Source organism: Rhopalosiphum padi, chromosome 2 (assembly GCF_020882245.1).
Source record: "Rhopalosiphum padi isolate XX-2018 chromosome 2, ASM2088224v1, whole genome shotgun sequence".
Lineage (NCBI taxonomy): Eukaryota > Metazoa > Arthropoda > Insecta > Hemiptera > Aphididae > Rhopalosiphum > Rhopalosiphum padi.
Window position 1 is genome coordinate 42,571,163 of NC_083598.1, and position 20,179 is coordinate 42,591,341.

Consider the following 20,179-nt stretch of genomic DNA (forward strand, 5'->3'; position numbering starts at 1 on the left):
AATTAAATTTCCACTCACACACACAGTCAACAAATATACATTGTACTAAAAAAAAATAATTGCAATTCTGTTTCTTTTTTTGGCTTTTGGAACTATTATAGTTAATACCTATACAATATACTCAATTATATAATTAACTTCTACCCATCCTATACATACACATAATATGCATAAGTTCCATTAGTGACACTTCTACATGCCACTCTTCATCTAGTATATTTCACTTAGGTTTATATGCAACCAAGGACTACTGGAAGTAATGACAGTAACATAAAAAATATATTAAAAACGTCCCAAGAAGAAAACACGATACTTAGACTTAATGAATAAAATATGACTATATGTGAATGAGAAATAAAATAGTAAATTTAATTATTGATAGAGTTTAAATGGGACATTGTCTTCACTCTTCATTACATATATAATATATTATATAGATAGGTAAAGTGCGAATGTGTGATTTTTTTTTAAGTATGCATAGAATTTAAATATTTTTTTATACAATTTAAAGCATTAAATTACTACATTTTTAAGATTTAAATATTTTTTTGTCTGGGTATATACTTACAATTTAATATTATGAGAAAAAAATATTCTCTTTCCAATTATTAAATTTGTATAAAACATTAGTTAATCTTAAAAATGTAGTATTATTTGTGATTTAAATTTTTCATGAAACAAATTACAAATTTGAACTTTGAACATCATTCAAGGATAAAAGTGGGATGAATAGGTATGTTACACAATCATTGTTTATGCATTACATATTATACTATATGCATTACATAATACATATACAAAATTATAAATGGAACACTTAATAAACTATATGAAGACATTAGTCCCTCCCCTGTCATTTTTTCCCCCTTTAAGCCCCGTGACAAGTGAATAATCATTTAAAATGAAATATGGTAAAAATGCGAAATTATGTAACATATACGGGTTGAGAGTATATATTAGTATATTATACCATTGATTATAAATAATAAACAATAACTTTTAATTTGCAAGTTATTCAGTCAGCTTTTGAAGTTGTGAAATTGGCCCACTTGTTATGAAATGGAACTTTAATGTTGTTATCAAATGAAACCTAATGATTTTATTCTCAAGTCACTTTGGCGTCCATCAGTATATTTTGAAGTTTTAAAGTTGATCTAACTTGGTTCCAATCTTGGGTCATTCAAGAATCGAAGTAATTTTACTGTAGTTATCAGTCTCAGTATAATAGGGTTGTTACTTTTTGAACTAGAGGGAAGCAACCACTGTTTACATACAATTAATATTCTGTTGTGCATACATATTAACAGAATTAAACTTGAGGATAAAACTTTTCGAAGTTTTAGGACATATTGGGTTGGCTTACTTTGTAACAATAAAAGCTCGCAATGGTCCTTTAAGTGACTTGTAAATTTTAAAAATAGATTATCAAATGGTGAAAGTTTAGGTCTGACATAATTCCCCACAATTGGAAACGCACAATCGCCGGAAACAACCACGACTATGATAATCAACGCAAGTATAAATTACAATCAGTGTATCATCATCATTGATCAGATAAGTGTCTGCCAAGCAACTGGTTTTCAGTAACAAAAAAAAACTAGCTTTTAATACACACAAGTTAATGTATCTGCTGCAGATCCTGTTACCACACGTCTAGTAGATGTATAAACCTATTTCAAGGTTAATAATTATTGTATAATTCATAATCGCTCTATATTCAATATTTCATGTTCCGGTATGTTTCCGATTGCGGTATACCCGTAGATAGTATTATAGTAATAAGTAATAACATTAATAAAAACAATATCATTATTATTAGATATATCTAATTCTGATAAAAATCTGATTAGGAATCAAAGGGCCAGTGTTAATAACTCAAAGTAGTAGATAGTTTTTTCATCAGGATTTTTATTATTTTGTAAACACAGGTCCCTTAAAAGATGTCGGCACCGATGGGGTCAATACCTTTTTTGGTTAATAGTATCAATTGTAATTGTTAATTATCAAAGAAATATAGATATATGTTCAATAAATACTAGTAATAACTAATAATTGTGTATATTGAAAATACAATAAATATATGTATATTTGTTTATCTCATCAATATATATATATATATATAAAAAAAAAAGGAAAACACATGACTTAAATATTACATTACTATTTATCTAATATAAAAATTACTTACATTTTAGTTGTATTAAATCATACAATCGTATATTAAGTTACACAAAGTAGTCTGGAAACTACACAAAATTTAATTATTTCAATAATGTAGTAAAACAGTATAAGATTGTAACACATAAAAAATATTAAAATATTAAATAAAACATTTCTCTTTCTTTGTCAAATTGTACATTAAAACAAATAAATTATGTAATTTTCTTTATATCCTAACAGTACAAGTTAATATATTTATTTGCACCTATTATTATCTAGAATACATTTAATAATACATTAATACATACTAATTAAATCAACTATTACAGTAAGACCCTATAAATAACTAAATATTTACAAGTGAATACAAAAGTACTTACAGAACTTCCACTGATTTTAAATAATCGACGACTAATCCAGAATTCAAACAGACCATTTATCATAATATACCTGTTGACAAAAATATATATTATAAAATAATGTTCAAATTTTAACATAAAATTAAGATTTATTGGATTATATAAAGGACATTAAAAATAACACTTATAAAAAAAGTAAAATAAATTCCTGATAATTACAAAATATAAAATTATCTAATAGATATCAAGATTTTTTTTTAAATTGTTTTTATTATTTAGAGATAAAACTTAATAAAATGTAATTTATAACTTAACAAGAGTTCTAAATAAAACCGATAAAAATTGAAGTAAAATAATCTGAAATATATTCCAAGCTCAATAATAAAAAAAAAAACAATAAAAGTAATAGTATGAAGTGAAAAATATACATAGATATTGAATAAAATATTAAATAGTTGGTTTCAGGCGATGATAAATTATTGTCCAGTTGAGATACGCCACTCAATAAATCAATTATCATCTTCAGTATTTATTTTCAATAGTCGGCCACAACTCTTCACCTAATTAATATAAGCAAAATGCAAACTAGATGATTGTTTGAATTACTAAGAAACTCCCTAAACTGGGCATAAGTTACCATTGTGTGAAGAAAATCATTGCCTAACATCACTCTTACATGAGTAGTATAAACATAGTATATTATTATAGACATGAATTCAAACTTGTTTATTTTGATAAGATGGAACTATAAACAAAATATAGAGCAGTTAAACATTCTATGTAAAATGATACCATGAGCAACAGAACAATTAATACTAGTCGTTTTTAAGGATATGATATTACAAATGTATTGTTTATCTTTAACCTCTACTTTTTTTTCTTTAATAAATTAACATAAAAAATAATAAGATAAATGATATATACTCCAAGTATAAAAATTAGTTCAATTTAATACATTAAAAAAAGTAATTTTACATAATTATTAGTACAAATATTAAATAAAAATGATAAAAGATAAAATAATTATAATAATAATAGGAAATAATATAATTGTATATGTATATATTTAATGATAAAATAATTGATTTTATTATGGGATTATATATATATATATAAATAAGTAAATATTCTAATGGTTTTAGATTAATATTAATATTTTTTACAATATTTTTTGAAGATCAAACACCAAAACTATTATTTAAGAAACAAAAAAAGTGAAATGAAATATATTTAACAATTTATACAATGAGGAAGATGGATTTAATGTTAAAAGGTTGGTAAAACTAAAAGATATTTGTATGATAAAAATTTCACTATTGATAAAACGGCTAAATATAACTCACATTATAAGGCTTTGTAATTCTGGAATTGCATGTTTTATGTGGCCATTGGAGGTGCGGGTGATGCAGGAGCAACATGTTCAGGGTTTGAGACTGGAGGAGGAACACCTGCAGCTTGTAATCTATGATGAGCCTGTTGGCGAGCTCTGAATTCAGCAGCTTTTAGCTGTTCTAAATGGAATTGTTGTCGCTCTTGTATCAACTGCTGCCTTTGGTATTCTAACCCTTCACGTTCCCTTTCCATAGTTGTTTCTAATTCCTCAAAGTGTCTTAACTTTATCTCTAGTTTTTTCATTTGTGTTTCTACTAGTAATGCAACAAGAGATTTTATTTTTCGTTCTTCTACAGCTGCTAAATGTTTTGCTTTGACAGCAGCTGCGGCTAAAGCTGCAGCAGCAGCAGCTTGTACTTCAGAGTCCTAATAATTATGCAAAACAAATATTAGTCATTTGAATGAGATAATTTTAACATTACAACTTACTTTAACTATTCGTTCAGGTTCTTCTTCAGCAGTACGATTAACAGTAGTAGACTGAGTACTGGCTGTAGTTTCTTCACAAGGTTTCTTATCAACATCCATAGGTTGCTCTTTATCTTTTTCAGAGACTACTTCTTTATCGGCTCTGACGGATTTATCATTTTCTGTTGTCAATGATGGATCTTTGACATCTTCAGGTTCTTTTTTTTCTTTTTCATTTTCTTCTTCTTTTTCTGGGAAAGTTCCCGCAATACCACTCTATACAACAATAGAAATATTATATAATTGATAACATTTAAATGTACAGTAATATTTTTATCATTTTACCTGTAAAAGCCCAACAGCTGGATCATACTTTCCATCTGTAGTGGCTGCTTCAATGTTTTTAACATGAGCATCCATCAAAGCAGAAGGAACTTCATCCTGAAATAATTTTTTTTTTTTAAACCATCTCTCAATTAAAAGTAATAAAATTATATTAACTTACTCGAATTGCAGCAAATTCTTCCATAGCAGCTTTAGCTGCTGCAGCAGCAACTCTGGGGTCCACTACAGATGCCAAAAAAGCAACAGTAGACATAATTGGATTACCAGATTTACTAAATGGAATGGGTTGATAAGATAAAGGACCCAAAGCACCACCTAATAAAAAATAATTTAAATACATTTGAATCAATTATTTAAGAAAATATGATGAAATTAATCCAATTATACTTGATAGATAGATACAAGGTATTTTATTATTTAAGTATACATAATATGTTACTGGTATTTAAATTTGATACCGATACATACTGTGGTACAAATGATATACCTTAATTCCAGAAATCCATTATACTAGAATTTTTAAAAACAACCTTGATAGGGTTGATAGTTTTCAAAATCGGAATACCGAAAAAAACCATTCCATATAGCAGAGGTTCTCAAACTTTTCAGGCCAGGCCCCCCTCCCTTTTGGTCAACCCCAGACCTGAGCCGCCCCCTCATAAAAATAATTTTAATAGTCATGTTTAGAGTAACAAAAAGTTAAAAATAAACAACAAATATAGACTAATATCGATATTAATATTACAAATTTATTTTAAAATAAAATGTATTTTTTATTAAAGGTTTTAATTAATCGGCCAATTTTAATGTGATGGGTAGGCTTGTTTTTATTAATGTGGACATTTCACAAATTTTTTTCTGTCCTACCAATGCAATGTTAATTTTAAAATTTTCTTGCGCACCCCCCTTATAAAGCTTATGCGCCCCACGCTTTGAAAACCTCTGCCATATAGTATACAGTTACTAATATTATATAAATAACATTATTACATATAATATGTTATAACAGGTTTAATATTCATACCAGTTTCAAAATCTTCTAAGTAGGGATCTTCTATGGGTAAACGAAGAAAGTGTAATATGCATTCATCTTGAGTTCTTGTGCCAACATGTTCACAAACTTTGTTCCAATCATCTTTATACATTTCTAATCCTTCGAGTAATAATAAAGTTTCTTGTTCAGTCCAATCTCTTGTCATTCCAGCAGCTGTCTTATTTCGTAATAAACCAGGTTTTTTAGCATATCTAAAAAAACACGATTATTAATAAAAAGAAAAATATAATACTAATAAAATGTTTAAAAACATAAATATAATTATCAGAAATTTGAATACTTACTGATCTAATTTAAGTCCAAAACTAGATAATGGTTCTGGGTGATGACCAGCATCTTTATCTGCTATTACAGGCTTTTTCTCTAAATCTAAAAGTGTTTTAGCAGCTGAAGGTTGTTGGGTTCTAGGAGGATTAACAGGTTGCAAACCAGAGGGTGTATCAGATAAGATATGAAAATGAGATGTAGGTGGTGGACCCATTGCAGTTGGTCTACTATCAGCATCAACCTTAATTATTTATCATTGTATATTAATGCATAGAAAAAAAAATGTGTACCTTTTAAAATTTAAATGAAATAAAATATTTACTTGATAGTTAATAAGACCCCATTGTTCCAAAAAAGCATGAACTCTCATAATTGCACAAACATCACCAGCCAAATTACGCCTAGCAGCAGTACTTGTCATATATTCAGTTGGATTAAGTCTATATGTATCAATCATGAAATTTCGATACGCTAAGTATATTTCAGGGGTTTTCGATTTATTCTTGTCTGAAACAATAGATACATTGGAAAATTATTAACAAATTATAAAAATATTATGATATATATATATATATATATACGGATACATACTATTGAAAAACTCTGGTAAGGCACGTTTCTCAACTGTATGAATTGAATTATAATCAAACCATGCAGCATAACTTGGTATAACAATATGATGCATTTGTTCAGTGGCATTATCTTCTGGTCCTTCTTCTTTAATTATTGATAAAGCACCTCCAGTACTAGACACTCCCGATGCAGGACAACTTGTACCATCTTGTGCGTTATTATCATAGTTTTTATTATCTTCACTTTTATCCAAATCCTCATCTAAATCCATAAGAGTACCACTTCTAATTGGCTGAGAATCACTATCCTTCTTTGATGAAGATGATCCTTTTTATATAAAATATATTATGTTTAATAGGTATTTTACATACAAAATATTATAAAGAATTACCAGTTTTTATTTGAGAAATATTTAAATTAACTTCAGAAATATTGGGTTCTGAAATCGGATCTTCAAGATCTCTAGTTAGATCATCACTATCATCATCAACTTTATTTTTCTTTACACTCATCACAGAACCTCCACGTCCACTATACAATTAATAAATATAATTAAGTTAAATAACAACTATTAATTACATCTAAGGAACAAATTTAAATGCAAATTGCATTTTTTTCTGAATGTTCGAAAACATTGATATCCAAGCACAAAGTCTATTTCATAAATGAAGGAATTAAAATTTGTAACTTTTATTTTGTATTATTTATGTTTTTAAGTAATTTTTATAAAGGAATTGATATAATTTGATAAAAAATAAGCAGCACCTGGTTATACAGTGCTATTATGAAACACAGGGTAAAAGTATAACAAATGTATCTATCTAAATTGTATATTTATTTTTTGGAAATAAATTTCAAATTAAAAACAAGATAGGAGAACTAGAAGATTATGAAAACAATACAAATAATTAATACCTAAGAATAAAAATTTGTATAATTAAAAAATTTTTTTCAATGTTAAAAATAATTTTAAGAGCATTAAAAAAAAAAAAATTCTGTTATAAATGCATTAAAATCATATTTTTTTAAGGCATTTTTCTTGTTTTTTAGAGCATTTAAATTTGTTCCCTAGTTAAATTATTAAATTATCTTATTACCTTTTACGTTTATTTGGTTTTGAAGGTGGTGATGGCGTTCGCTTTCGTTTAGGCTTTTTCTTACCTCCAGATGGGTCATTACTCATGAAATCTTCAACTGAGAGACGTAACTAGTAAAATAATTCAATATTAAATAATATATAAAATAAGGTTCAAGTTTTATTATTTTACTTTATGAACTTTTTTTTTGCCAGTTTCATCAACTTCATAATCTTCTTCATTCATCCACTCATTATAAGTATCTAAATCTAAGACCCAAGACGCTGTGACCTAAAATACAGTAATTGTTTATTAATCTTTAAATAAATTTATTTATGCATTTTAAGTAGAATAACTACCTAACATAGAATTTTTTGTCATATGAATGTAATTAAAAAATATTCTATAACTATTGTTAATTATATTTTAAGTCTATTAGTTTAATGAAATGTATAGCACCTTGTTATACCAATAAACAATTATACTTAAACAGTAAATTATGTAATATAATAATATTAGAATTATTAGAAAACATATTTATCATACATTTAGGTATGTTAAAATTACAAGTTAAACATAATGTAAATGTCCTGTGGTGGAGCATTAAAAAATCAGTTCAAATTCAAAATGAATAATAAATAAATAATAAATATTTAAATTAAGTTACCCTCCATGGAGTTGGATGTTGATTGCCATATAATACTTCAGGTGGTTCAACTGGTAATTCAGTAGTCACCCATGAATCATGAGAATCAGGAAAATAATACCAATGCATTTGTATCCAACGTTCTTTATTTTTGTAAACGGGACGAGCATATTCTTCATCCAATGGATCCACAACCGGAAATAAGACATGAGTAGCTTCTTGTTCGTTTTCTAAAAGTTTTTTTTTTTAAGAATAATAGTTCATTTGAATGTAAAATGCTTAATGAACTTTGTAAATATATACCAGTAAGTGTTCCTTGATGCCTTTTGATAATATCTTTAATGCGGTTTTGAACTATTTTATCAACATCTGGATGAATAAGTATAACTGGCATAGATAGACATTTGGCATGAATTAAAGCCTTTTCAACGTTCATAAACATTTCAATACTTCTGTCCATTCTAGAAGGACTCTGTGAATAAACCAGAATCACTTTTATGATCAAGTAAAAATTAATTTACTTTAATACATTTAAAGATAAACACATAAACTTCTATGAAGGATACTAAAAATAATAATGATAAACATTTATGCAAATTTAGTAAAATTGCTATGAAATAAATTAAAAAAGTAATGAGATTTGTTAAAAAATATATACATACATATATAAGAGCTAGCTATTTTATATTGAAAATAATATACCAACATCTCAAATTTATAAAACAGTATTTATGAGAATATAAATTTTACTTTAGTATACTTCATAAAAGTTAAATATAATTTTAGTATATAGTTAAGACAACATAATAAACATGTACAGTACTTTAAAATATTATTTAATACAAACATGTATTTAATGTGTTTAATGACAAAAATAATAATAAAATATTGTAGATCATAAGTAAAAGACATTTTAAAATGTTGATTAAGTTGTAGAAATGATAGTTTTAGTTTTTGAATAAATAATAAGAAATATAAATTTTGGACTACTAAACAATGTCTTAAGATTTTTAAGTTCTGTACATTATTATTCATAACATAAAATATTGACAAGTATTTTCTCTAACATGTTGTTTAATAACTGAATTAGTATAAGAATGTAGAAGAAAAATATTAGTTCACATGAACAAGCACACAAATGTTATTAAAACTATTTCTATATACACCAAAATATTTATAATTTTAAACATATAAAGCAGTTCTTAGTCCCAATTATACTTATAATACACTTATAAATTCCCATTAAATTTATTTTTATTTGCCAGTAGTGCATTGTGAACAATTTTATTATTATTTATATTAATGATAAAACTGTATAATTTTATGCTTCATATAGATACATATGAATGCATACAATACACATATACCTATATTATTTTGATAAAAAATTGTGAAAAAAGTTTCAACCTTAGTAAACTATTTAAATGTATATAATAGAAAATAACTAAATTATATGTATTGTTTGGAATTCACTATCACAACATAGAACCTATAATCAAATATAATTGTAATTATGTAAATACCATATGACTAATAATTGTTTGATGGTTTTGATCATACAGTTAAAATATATTCCATTTATTATTAAAATACAAATTTATTTTCTTTCATTGGCTCAAATATAAAAAAAACATATAGGCATTTGATAGCAAGTGTTACTGATCACTTACATGCCTTATAACAGAATCATGCGTAAAAGGCGTTTTTTTTCCAGGCGTATAGCTTAAAATATTTACATAGAATTAATTTTTATTGATGATTTTAAAGGTGATATAATATTTCTTATATTATGCTAAAAATTAAATAATTTGTGCAGTCTATATGACTTTATAACTAAAACAAAATATTAAGTTTTAACTATATTATAAATTAAAAATGTAATAAACATTTGAGAGTTAAAGAGGTTATCATTTTTAACATAAGTTATCTTCATTTAAGTTACATAATATAACATAGAAATTGTATATTAAAAAGAAACTAATTTACTAAAATAAAAGGGTGAAATAATCTGTCAATTTAAATCAAATTTAAAAATAATATTATCCAGGATTCCACGTTTACAACAAATTATAAGCATTTAAAATATTAAATGTATTTTTCAACTCAATTGCTTATAATTCGCTTCAAAATTAAAATATAAAAAAAAAATGTAGAACCTTGGATAACACATTCGTCAATTTGCTCTATTATTTCTAGCAACAGAATAAAATGGATTCTTCTGAAAATATAAACATAAATATTTGCTGTTATGTGTAAACATGATGGTGTAAACTTAGGCGAAAACAATGTCTTTTTATGTTAATAACAATTTTGCTAAAATCTATGACTTCTACTATAATTTCATACGAGAGGCACAATTGTATAGTGTTAAGACTTAAGGTTTTTTAGTTTTTGAAAAAAGTAATAAATGAGTAGTATTGATAACAATAAATTGATTAACTTTCATTAGCTGACCTATAATACAACCTATGATTCGGTGGATCCAAGTTAGTTGATAAATATTAATGAAAATAAAAAATGTTATAGGTATTCATAATTTTAATCTCATATGTACCTATTAAATGTAATTTAATTTAATCCTAAGTATAAATATGTGTTCAATTAAATATTTAGAACTTATGTAGATAAACTGTACATAATTATTGATAAACTACTAAATTGTTAATCTACATATACAAAAAAGTACTTGAGTAGTTTGTGTTACTTGTATAATCCATTGATGTACATATTGCAAAGGATTAGGACATTATCCTATAGGAATAAGGAGAGACAGGTGCAGAAAGTACGTGCTCGGCATGTAATTAACTTTGTGGTCACCACAGAAAAAGCACACAACACGGGCAACATGAACAAATTTCGTACACATATTATAATACCAATAATAATAAATTGGAGACGAGCTATAGCAATACAAATTGACAGCGTGGGATTATAACAACAGGTCAGGCGTGCACGTCCGATTAGTGGTTAGTGGTGAGGTGAAATGAAGGCTCGTCTCGCCAAATCATACCTTACTGACCTGGAAATCGAATCTTCGCCACCCCTGTTCCACTTTAAACTTGTACACGGTAGCTAGCAAATGACACAGAGCACCTCCAGGTTTGAAATCCATAAAACAGCGCATCTACAACAGAATGTCGATAACAATCGGTGGATCAAAAAAAATCACAGATGAACGGAACCAATGAGAATTTGTCAAATCAACTAACAGGCAAGCGAGTGAGTGGTGGTTTGCTGACATTTTTGCCGAGATTGTCTTCTTGAAATTGAATGAGCTGCAACACCAGGGCTGCAAGAGTCTTGTTGGTTGGTGGATCTGCTTGAAGGTACTGAACAAGAAACAGAATAAAACCGTCACAATACACACGTTTAATAGCCAATACAACGCGACGGGACCGTCGGATACGTCCGGACATAAAAGGCTAGATGTTGTTAAACAAAAATGTACGAACCTTTTTGTGATTTTTCATTAGCCACGTCCTAACGCCCTCCAACATGTTCAGCGTTTCGGGAGATTCAAAAAATTTCACGTTCGGACTGCCGTCCTTTTTCGGACCCAAGGCCAACATCGTAGCGTCGGGTAGTGGACGATCGGACGACGAAATAGGGCCGGTTTGTCGAAAAACCCAAAAAACGAGCTTTCGGCAAAACTTTGGACGATTATATCTAATACCGCAAAACCCGGTGAACACGACAAGCAAGAAACAATAACAAAAAAACGTCGATAATAAATATGGCCGAATTGTTTGGATTTTGTGCACAGGGTTGACAGAATGTCGACTCAAAATTACCAGATGTAACCTTTGAAATTCGAAAATATTATTTTTATTCTAAGTTGTTGTTGTATTAATAATTATATTTGACGACGGCATGACATCCCGTCGTGTTGTAATATATTAAAAATAATAATTTCTCGTAAATACTCGTGTTTAAATTTGTTGAATGAATAGAATGTTAGTTTTCAGTGTTTTCAATAGTATTTAAATTTATGTAACGCACAAAACGAGAATTTCTGTGTATTGGCGCAACTGTATTAGTAAAAATACCGATTTCCCGCGATTTTTGTTTACATATGGGTTCGGCGGTATCTAATAGTATACTAAATTTTAACAATAATGTTACCAAATATTATAATATTTGATGATATTATATTATTAAATAATAAATATTAATGTTATTAATTTTTAGTGATATCTTTACATTGTTACATTAGCACGTCGTTGCGGCGTAATACTGCGTTTCGATTTTGGAATTTTTTTTTCAACGATTATATGAAAAGACAAAAAATATCGTACAATCATATTTTGTCAAAGGCACAAAGTGTTCGACTGTAGCTTAGCCAGTTTGTCGCTGTTGCTCTAGTGCACGCGCCAAGCAGTCCGAGTACTACTGTTGTTTCATTGTTTGGTGTTTTTCGTAAGTCGTCACTCGTCACTACCAAAGTGTAGGCTGAAAAAACTTAATTTAAAGTATTTATTATTTATATCGTCAGTCGTTCCACTACTATCACGCGATATCGTTGTAGCTGACCTCTGGCTATTATTTATACTGTTCGCACCGAGGCACGCTCGAATTAGTCAAATTACACTTTTCGTTGGTACGTCGTCCCGCCGCGCGACTTGTTTGGTAACGATACCGCGATGGCCGACGTTAAACGAAAACTTAAATCCACTGTCACTGATCTATCCGGTAAGAGTTGGGCCGAACTCTGCGACAGTTCGCAATCATCACAGTCGCAGACAGACACCGATTCGCCACTAAAGAACGTCGACGATCCGAGCGTGAAGAATGACGAGGACGATCTGTACGATATGGTTTTCCAGCCAGTTAAAAAGGAGTTTGTCAAAGCTTCGACCCAGGACGATCTCAGTTTGACTTCTTTCATGAACAATGTACACATGGTAACGCCAGTCAAACAGGAATTTGATGAAAAGACACATATGTTTGACGAAGATACCATTTGTAGTCCATTTGTAAAGGAAGAGTCAAATAAAACATCAGATGATAAACCTAAAGAGCTGGTCTGTAAAGAAGAAAACCTCAAGAAGGATGTACAGCATGCTAAGAGAAGATTAACTTCTGAAAGCGAGTCTGTGGTTACTGATTCCGTGTCACCTGAGCGGGTCAACAAAGTTAACAAAAAATCCACAGATCATAAGAATATACATGACTCTGTAGAAAGTCCCAAGTAAGCATGTATTTTTGTTAAAAATTTTAATAAAATAAATGAGTATTGTTTAATGAAATGTTTTGTATCTTGTTAGTTAGTTACTTCAATATTAAGTGTTTATTACACTGAAAATTATCCATTTATATTTCAGTATTTTATTTTAGAATGGAGTAATTTATTTTGAAATATTTTTATTAATTCAGTATTATTTTGATGATTTATATTTTATTATATTTTTGTAGAGTAAAATTGGGACGTGAAACAGACGCATTAATTTTAGCAAGAAGACAAAAACAAATAGATTTTGGTAAAAATACTATTGGATACGTCAAGTATCTAGAACAGGTTCCTAAGTATGTACTTTTATATATTTTATAAATAAAGTAAATAAATTATTATAAGTATTATATTTTTAGACATGAACGTACAAAGAGGCATCCTAAAACTCCTCCAAAAAATTTGAAATATACTAGGCGAGCCTGGGATGGATTAATTAAAAACTGGAGAGTTAAGTTACATTTATGGGACCCTGATAGAAGACATGATGACGATGATGCCTTGACAACGGGTTCAAGTTCAAATTTGTGCTCGTAAGTAAATGAATATAAGAAACATGTGCTTTATATATACATTACAATGATTGAAAGTAAATGTGGATATTTATACATTATTTAAGATTGATCTAATAATAATTAATATCATTAAAGTTTTTTGTATGCATTGTGTAACTAGTATTATCCTTTAATAGGTCTGAGTGGAAAATTAAGAAATTTAATACTTTTCCTATGGGCTAGTCTTGGGGGTTGCAAACTTAATTTATACTTGATGACCAAAATTTTTTTGTGAAATAACATTTAATAAAATAAATACAACAATATTAGTGAATACTTTCAGTTTGATCGGATCAATCATGTATGTTACAACGTGGGCAGATATGTAATTTTTTTAACGGTATATTTTTCAGAGCTACTATGTTACAATATGTAACTAGTTCATTGTATTTCCAAAAAAAAAAAAAAATGATCTCAATATTTAATTCAAATTATAGAAATGTATACTAAACAATCTAATATTAAAAGAAAAATATATTTATTAAAATGATAAAAAAATATTGTATTTAATAAATTTCATCATCAGCATTTAATGTTTTGGTCAAAAAATTTTGATTTGAATGACAATTAAAATATTCAATAAATTGTCAATATTGATGATGTAAACATGAAAAAAAATTATTCTGGAGTTATTATTTGGAAATACAGCTTGAAGTTATACGTAATAAATGAAAATTTAGCTCTGTCAAAAAAAAAACATTACTTAGTTTTTCATGTTTTACTTAATTTAGTTAACAACTTTTCTAACTTAATTAATTTTTCTGTGAAATTATGACTGAACAAATAATAAACTCTTTCAAGAATAATAATCTTATATTCAATACCATATTATTTATTAAATAGTATATGACACAATATATCATTAAACTTTAATCTGAACCATAATTCTGACATAGACATGTTGATGATATTGTGTTTAATTTATAGACTAGGATCAATGACTAGTTTGGATTCAAGTTCTCAGGCCTCAGATTCAAGGCCATCAACGCCTCCATTGAGGTTGTCTGAAGATTCATCACAACAAAAACGAGAAAACCATGAAGATGGTCTTACTTTAAATCAGAAGAAGTTTAAGAAATAAATAAAATCTGAAAATTAGGTATCTATGTATTCATACATTTTACACCCATAACATTTATTGACCATTCATTAAAATATTTTTGATAATCTGTAGGTTATTTATTATGTATATTATATTTAATTATAAAATGTTTATTTCTCTAAAACTTGAAAGAATTTTATTTATTTTCTATACAGTAAAAACTAAACATGTGTTAAATGTTAAAATTAATGGATACCAACTTTTATTTTATTAACTAAATTTGATTAAAAATATTAGTTACTTAATTTGAATATATGTATGACTATCTAGGTATGTGTATATAATTTTTATTTTTTATTTTTGTAATTATATTCATATTGAGTCAGTTTTACAATATTATAAACTATGTGTTCCATTTCCATCAATTAGAACCTTGTTCGAACAATTAAGGCTTTCATATTTATGTTTTATACCAATTTATAACCATTTTAAATTTATAATGTCTATTTATTACTATGTAAATGTATTAATAATTAAATCTTGAATATATTTGTATTACATTCAAACTTTGTATACTTAATTTTTAAATAGGCATCTCTGCCGTGAATATTATAATATAATAGTATTCTTATCATCTATTATTATTCATTTAATAATACACTGTATATATAGTAGAAATTGTTGAATGCGCATACAATTTTAAGTCCTAACTGCATTTCTTATGTTTGTTTGTAACATATAGTACAACTTTTCTGTGTACTTGTCCACGCTACTACAGGTATAATATTATAAGATATTCAATTTTATCAAGTAGATTTGAAGTGAAAAATTAAATAATTACAGTATTATTATATAAAAATTGAAAACTATTATTTATTACAAATTGGCCTAGGCCTACAAGGTCTGCAAAGGAATGTGTTATAATATTATCAAAGTTATGAGCAGTATTAATACAAAATATAAATCTTAAAATATTTCAGATATATTTTTTTTTTAATTTATGAAAATCAGTGCTTGTTTAGAATGATTTTGGCTGCAGACTTGTATGCCAAGGTCCAAGATTACAACTTTACTATATGGCGAGCACACCAATATTTGAGAGATTATTGTATTATTTATTTGGAGATGACATTAAGGTTCCTTCTTAACACAAATAAATTATATTATAGTTGCAACAGTACATAAATACAAGTACAAATTCTTTGAAAATAAAATAAAATTATATCAGATAAGTTTGTTATTAGTTTTATACATTAAATATTTCAGTCTGTTTATACAATAAAATTAATATATACATTTAAAAACAAGACAAAATAGAATTAAAATTCCATCTTCGATTTTGTCATAGTTTGAGGATAAAAGTAACATTTAAACATTTTAGACAAAACATAATATCACACCAAAATTTTTTTATCGTGTAATGCGCTTATCAACAAGTCAAACTTTTTATTTAATGTTTCAATTTTATTCTCAATCGTATTCATTTGAACAGCCATATTTTGAAGTCGGTGCTCTACTTTTTCTTCGAATTGTTTGAAACTAACCGATTTGAATTCACCACCTTCTGGATCATTATTTGAAAATTTGGAATTATCCATATTTTTAAAAATCGACATTAAAACATCATTATTAATTGATTGCGATTGTTTAAGGCTCAACATAGAAAATAGTTTTAAAGCATTTAAGTCTAATGGTTTTGACTCCAACAAATTTTGAACATTCTGCATATTTATAGGACCCAAGAATTTGTTAGAATGTTCTTTGATTTCGGTTAAATAAATAATTATACCAAAAATCCAAATGAAATCTGAATTATTAAATTGCTTTAATTTTAAAGCACATTCTGTACTGTCAATGGGTATCAAATGAGAGTACATTTGAACTCCATCAAAATCACTGTGACTTAAAGACTGATGTATAGACACATATTCTCCAGTCTTCCCAAACAGTTCTATGATTCTGGCCTGAAAAACAAAAAAAATAATTGTTCTCATTAATATACATCATAATGCAAAATGACACAATCTTACCTCTGAACACACAGCTACTGTATCAATTACATGTGTCGGATCACAGTTGATATTTATGAATAAGTCACTTAGATGTTCAGGTTTCTCAAAATTCACGCTCTTGCAATCAAATTCTGTTATTAATTGCAATACATCACTGCAACAATTATTATAACAATAAAAATAATAATAATTTATATTTTAAAAATAATATTGTTTTACAGTTTTTCCGCATCAATGTCAGATTGCTTTGGACGGGCCGCAACACAGTGTTCGATGTCCATTCCACAAACGTTTGACTGCCAGTCACACTTGACTTTTACAGTGTTAGTAGAAAACATAGTGAAATTTGCAGTGTCGTTTGTCATCTCAATTCAAGTGTTAACAACGTCGTTGTTCAGACTGAAGTTTACAAATGCTTAAAATTAAACATTTAATACTATTTAACCTTAGTACTGTCTGTTTATTTGAATACTGAATTATTGACTTCTGTTCATTTATGACGGGAGATATTATTCAATAATCATCGCCAAATATTATGGATAAATAATATATTATTTGTTAATAGTTATTAGTTGAACATTAAACTACAATACTACAAACTAAAACACTAATAATATTCTAAATTCTAAAATACTATTAGAATAGTATACATGCCATATACATAATGATAGTAAATAGTTTGTACTTTGAGATCCTGATAAACAGTTAATATCATCCATAAACCTATAGTTTTTATTATAAAAATAATAAAATATTTATAATTTTTTATTATAGGTCTATGCACAGATATATAAAATAACTTAAAATAAATTTATTTTATATAGCTGTTGCCTGTTGGTCTATGATATCATCACGTGCGTTTATCGTATTTATCGTAATCGGTGATTGTAATAAATTAAATTTCATTGAAGAAGTTTACAATTAGTTTTTTCCTCCACGAAAACATATGCCCACAAATTTTCACTTCAAATAAACGGCTAGAAACTCGAAAATTTATAATAGTCCACCGGTAACGTATTCGATTTTTCGTAAAAAGCGAGGATTTTTACTCTGTTTTTGAATTATGTTACACACGTCGTATGTGTCTGTGACGATGTAGTAATATTAATATTCTGTCGACATTTTCAACAGCCCGAGGTGTGTTTCGTGAAATTATCATTCCAGTGGAGCTCTTAAAGGTTATTACCATTTTGAAATTTGGTAACACTTGGTTTTATGCTTATCAGTAGTGACGTCACGGTGTTTTTCTCATTTATTGAAATTTGACTTTTAGCAAATGACAAGGTTATAAAAAGTTTCAATTCACCTTCAATAGTTCGTTAGAAGACTTCAATATTTCCAAATTTCCGATTTTCAATTTACGAAATACAATGGCCAAGTACAAGGTAGTGATGGTTAGACACGGCGAAAGTGAATGGAACCAAAAAAACTTGTTCTGCGGATGGTATGATGCTTCGTTAAGCCCCAAAGGTTTGTAATTTTGTACTATTCGTAGATTAAAGTGCATAAATTATGAATTTTGTATAATTAAAAGAGTTGATACCTCAAATGTTATGGAATCAGATTTGTTATACCTAACTTGAGGCTTATTTCGAGTTGTATTGTCGATTTGATGTTGATATTCTATCAGTTTCAATTTAATAAAGGCTTGTGCCATTATTTTTTGTTGAGTAGGTGAAGAGGAAGCAGCAAATGCTGGTAAAGCATTGAAACAAGGCAATTACAAATTTGACCTGGCACACACATCTGTATTAAAGAGAGCACAAAACACGCTGGGTGCAATATTGAAAGAACTTGGCCAAGAAGACATTCCGATATCTAAAACTTGGCGTTTGAATGAAAGACATTATGGTGGCCTTACTGGATTGAACAAATCTGAAACTGCAGCCAAATATGGTGAAGCACAGGTAATATAATCATACTCATTTCAATTTTTTGTTATTTTAACATTATATTCATAAGTTTAATTTCCATATCTAATTCCAGTATTAATATTTATTGTTTAATATTTTGGTTTCAGGTTCAAATATGGAGACGCAGTTTCGACACTCCTCCACCTTCCATGGATACAGACCATGCATACTATGATCAAATCGTAAATGACCCTCGTTACAAAGATGAACCTTCAAAGGAAGAGTTTCCTATGTTTGAATCATTGAAATTGACGATTCAAAGGACATTGCCTTACTGGAATGATGTTATTATTCCCCAGCTAAAAGAAGGAAAACAAATATTAATAGCTGCTCATGGAAACAGTCTTAGAGGAATAGTCAAACATTTAGACAGTGAGTTTCCTATTAATTTATTTTTAATTATGTGCTATCAGTATTCATTTTTGGGTTATGGCTACAATTTGTATTACTATACAATTATTGATTTTATTGAAAAAGTACATTAATTTTGACAATTTTTTTTTTTTTTTTGTATTAATTTCACTGGCTTTTGTAAATTAAATTTAAAAAAATAATCATATTTATTTACTTAATATATATTTTTCAGATTTGACTGAAGACCAAATCATGTCTCTTAACTTACCTACTGGTATACCATTTGAATATGAATTAGATGAGAACTTTAAACCTGTGGTTTCAATGAAGTTTTTGGGTGACGAAGAGACTGTAAAAAAGGCAATTGAAGCTGTTGCTGCACAAGGCAAAGCAAAATAATCGTTGAAAAAAAAATAAACCTAATCAACTAAAAAAAAATTTAAATACTTATTAGTAGCATAAAATATTTTGAAATGTATTCTTTACATAGTATGTTGTTAAATTATTTATGGAACTATTAGGTAAATATAAAACCATTTATACACTAGATGCAGTTAAAAAGTATTTTTATGTATACAGAGTACAGGTAGTATACATATTGGTTATATTGTGAAAATATTGAAGTATCATAAATTAAAATTTAGTGAGCCTTGAATGTAATCTGATTACCGAAAGGTATTTATTTGTTATTAGTTATTTAGTATTTAATGTTAATGTTGACCTCTTTTATTGTCCTGTTACACTTTGCATTTATTCCTTTCTACCTCCAAAAATTATTAAGTAGTTTTAAAATTCAA

At 27.6% G+C, this 20,179-nt stretch overlaps 4 protein-coding genes across 5 annotated transcripts; 2 read left to right on the plus strand and 2 right to left on the minus strand.

Moving 5' to 3' along the window:
- Positions 1 to 1,888: 1,888 nt before the first annotated feature.
- On the minus strand, positions 1,889 to 11,997 carry LOC132922539 (SWI/SNF complex subunit SMARCC2). Of its 2 annotated transcripts, none has more exons than XM_060986108.1 (17): positions 11,733 to 11,997; positions 11,490 to 11,609; positions 11,300 to 11,404; positions 8,584 to 8,752; positions 8,302 to 8,510; positions 7,827 to 7,925; positions 7,656 to 7,765; positions 6,950 to 7,089; positions 6,577 to 6,885; positions 6,308 to 6,492; positions 6,003 to 6,226; positions 5,689 to 5,909; positions 4,825 to 4,979; positions 4,665 to 4,760; positions 4,341 to 4,595; positions 3,863 to 4,277; positions 1,889 to 2,610 (listed from the first exon to the last, which is right to left on the minus strand). In XM_060986108.1, exons 1-16 carry the CDS (start codon positions 11,847 to 11,849, stop codon positions 3,897 to 3,899), a joined length of 2,895 nt encoding a protein of 964 aa, XP_060842091.1. In that variant the 5' UTR covers positions 11,850 to 11,997; the 3' UTR covers positions 1,889 to 2,610; positions 3,863 to 3,896. The 2 variants fall into 2 exon arrangements, with proteins under 2 accessions (XP_060842091.1, XP_060842090.1); XM_060986107.1 differs by having other exon boundaries at positions 11,291 to 11,404.
- A 387-nt stretch (positions 11,998 to 12,384) lies between these two features.
- On the plus strand, positions 12,385 to 15,669 carry LOC132922540 (histone RNA hairpin-binding protein). Its single transcript, XM_060986109.1, has 4 exons — positions 12,385 to 13,468; positions 13,693 to 13,803; positions 13,867 to 14,040; positions 14,989 to 15,669. Exons 1-4 carry the CDS (start codon positions 12,921 to 12,923, stop codon positions 15,140 to 15,142), a joined length of 987 nt encoding a protein of 328 aa, XP_060842092.1. The 5' UTR covers positions 12,385 to 12,920; the 3' UTR covers positions 15,143 to 15,669.
- A 653-nt stretch (positions 15,670 to 16,322) lies between these two features.
- LOC132922541 (uncharacterized) lies at positions 16,323 to 18,252 on the minus strand. The gene is made up of 3 exons (XM_060986110.1): positions 17,335 to 18,252; positions 17,134 to 17,269; positions 16,323 to 17,067 (listed from the first exon to the last, which is right to left on the minus strand). The coding sequence occupies exons 1-3, from the start codon at positions 17,478 to 17,480 to the stop codon at positions 16,498 to 16,500; spliced, it is 852 nt and encodes a 283-aa protein (XP_060842093.1). The 5' UTR covers positions 17,481 to 18,252; the 3' UTR covers positions 16,323 to 16,497.
- Positions 18,253 to 18,365: 113 nt separating this feature from the next.
- LOC132922542 (phosphoglycerate mutase 1) lies at positions 18,366 to 20,042 on the plus strand. Its single transcript, XM_060986111.1, has 4 exons — positions 18,366 to 18,585; positions 18,790 to 19,022; positions 19,136 to 19,400; positions 19,615 to 20,042. Exons 1-4 carry the CDS (start codon positions 18,486 to 18,488, stop codon positions 19,779 to 19,781), a joined length of 765 nt encoding a protein of 254 aa, XP_060842094.1. The 5' UTR covers positions 18,366 to 18,485; the 3' UTR covers positions 19,782 to 20,042.
- The last annotated feature ends 137 nt before the right edge of the window (positions 20,043 to 20,179 follow it).

Coding starts and splice junctions, on each gene's coding strand:
- LOC132922540 (XM_060986109.1), top strand. CDS start 12,921: ATGGCCGACGTTAAACGAAAACTTAAATCCACTGTCACTGATCTATCC. Junction 13,469..13,692: donor GACTCTGTAGAAAGTCCCAA/GTAAGCATGTAT, acceptor ATATTTTTGTAG/AGTAAAATTGGGACGTGAAA. Junction 14,041..14,988: donor TCAAGTTCAAATTTGTGCTC/GTAAGTAAATGA, acceptor TTTAATTTATAG/ACTAGGATCAATGACTAGTT.
- LOC132922542 (XM_060986111.1), top strand. CDS start 18,486: ATGGCCAAGTACAAGGTAGTGATGGTTAGACACGGCGAAAGTGAATGG. Junction 19,023..19,135: donor CCAAATATGGTGAAGCACAG/GTAATATAATCA, acceptor TTTTGGTTTCAG/GTTCAAATATGGAGACGCAG. Junction 19,401..19,614: donor AATAGTCAAACATTTAGACA/GTGAGTTTCCTA, acceptor TATATTTTTCAG/ATTTGACTGAAGACCAAATC.
- LOC132922539 (XM_060986107.1), bottom strand. CDS start 11,849: ATGTTGGCCTTGGGTCCGAAAAAGGACGGCAGTCCGAACGTGAAATTT. Junction 7,926..8,301: donor AACATCCAACTCCATGGAGG/GTAACTTAATTT, acceptor ACTGTATTTTAG/GTCACAGCGTCTTGGGTCTT. Junction 7,090..7,655: donor AAACCAAATAAACGTAAAAG/GTAATAAGATAA, acceptor TTAATTGTATAG/TGGACGTGGAGGTTCTGTGA.
- LOC132922541 (XM_060986110.1), bottom strand. CDS start 17,480: ATGACAAACGACACTGCAAATTTCACTATGTTTTCTACTAACACTGTA. Junction 17,270..17,334: donor GACATTGATGCGGAAAAACT/GTAAAACAATAT, acceptor TAATTGTTGCAG/TGATGTATTGCAATTAATAA. Junction 17,068..17,133: donor CAGTAGCTGTGTGTTCAGAG/GTAAGATTGTGT, acceptor TTTGTTTTTCAG/GCCAGAATCATAGAACTGTT.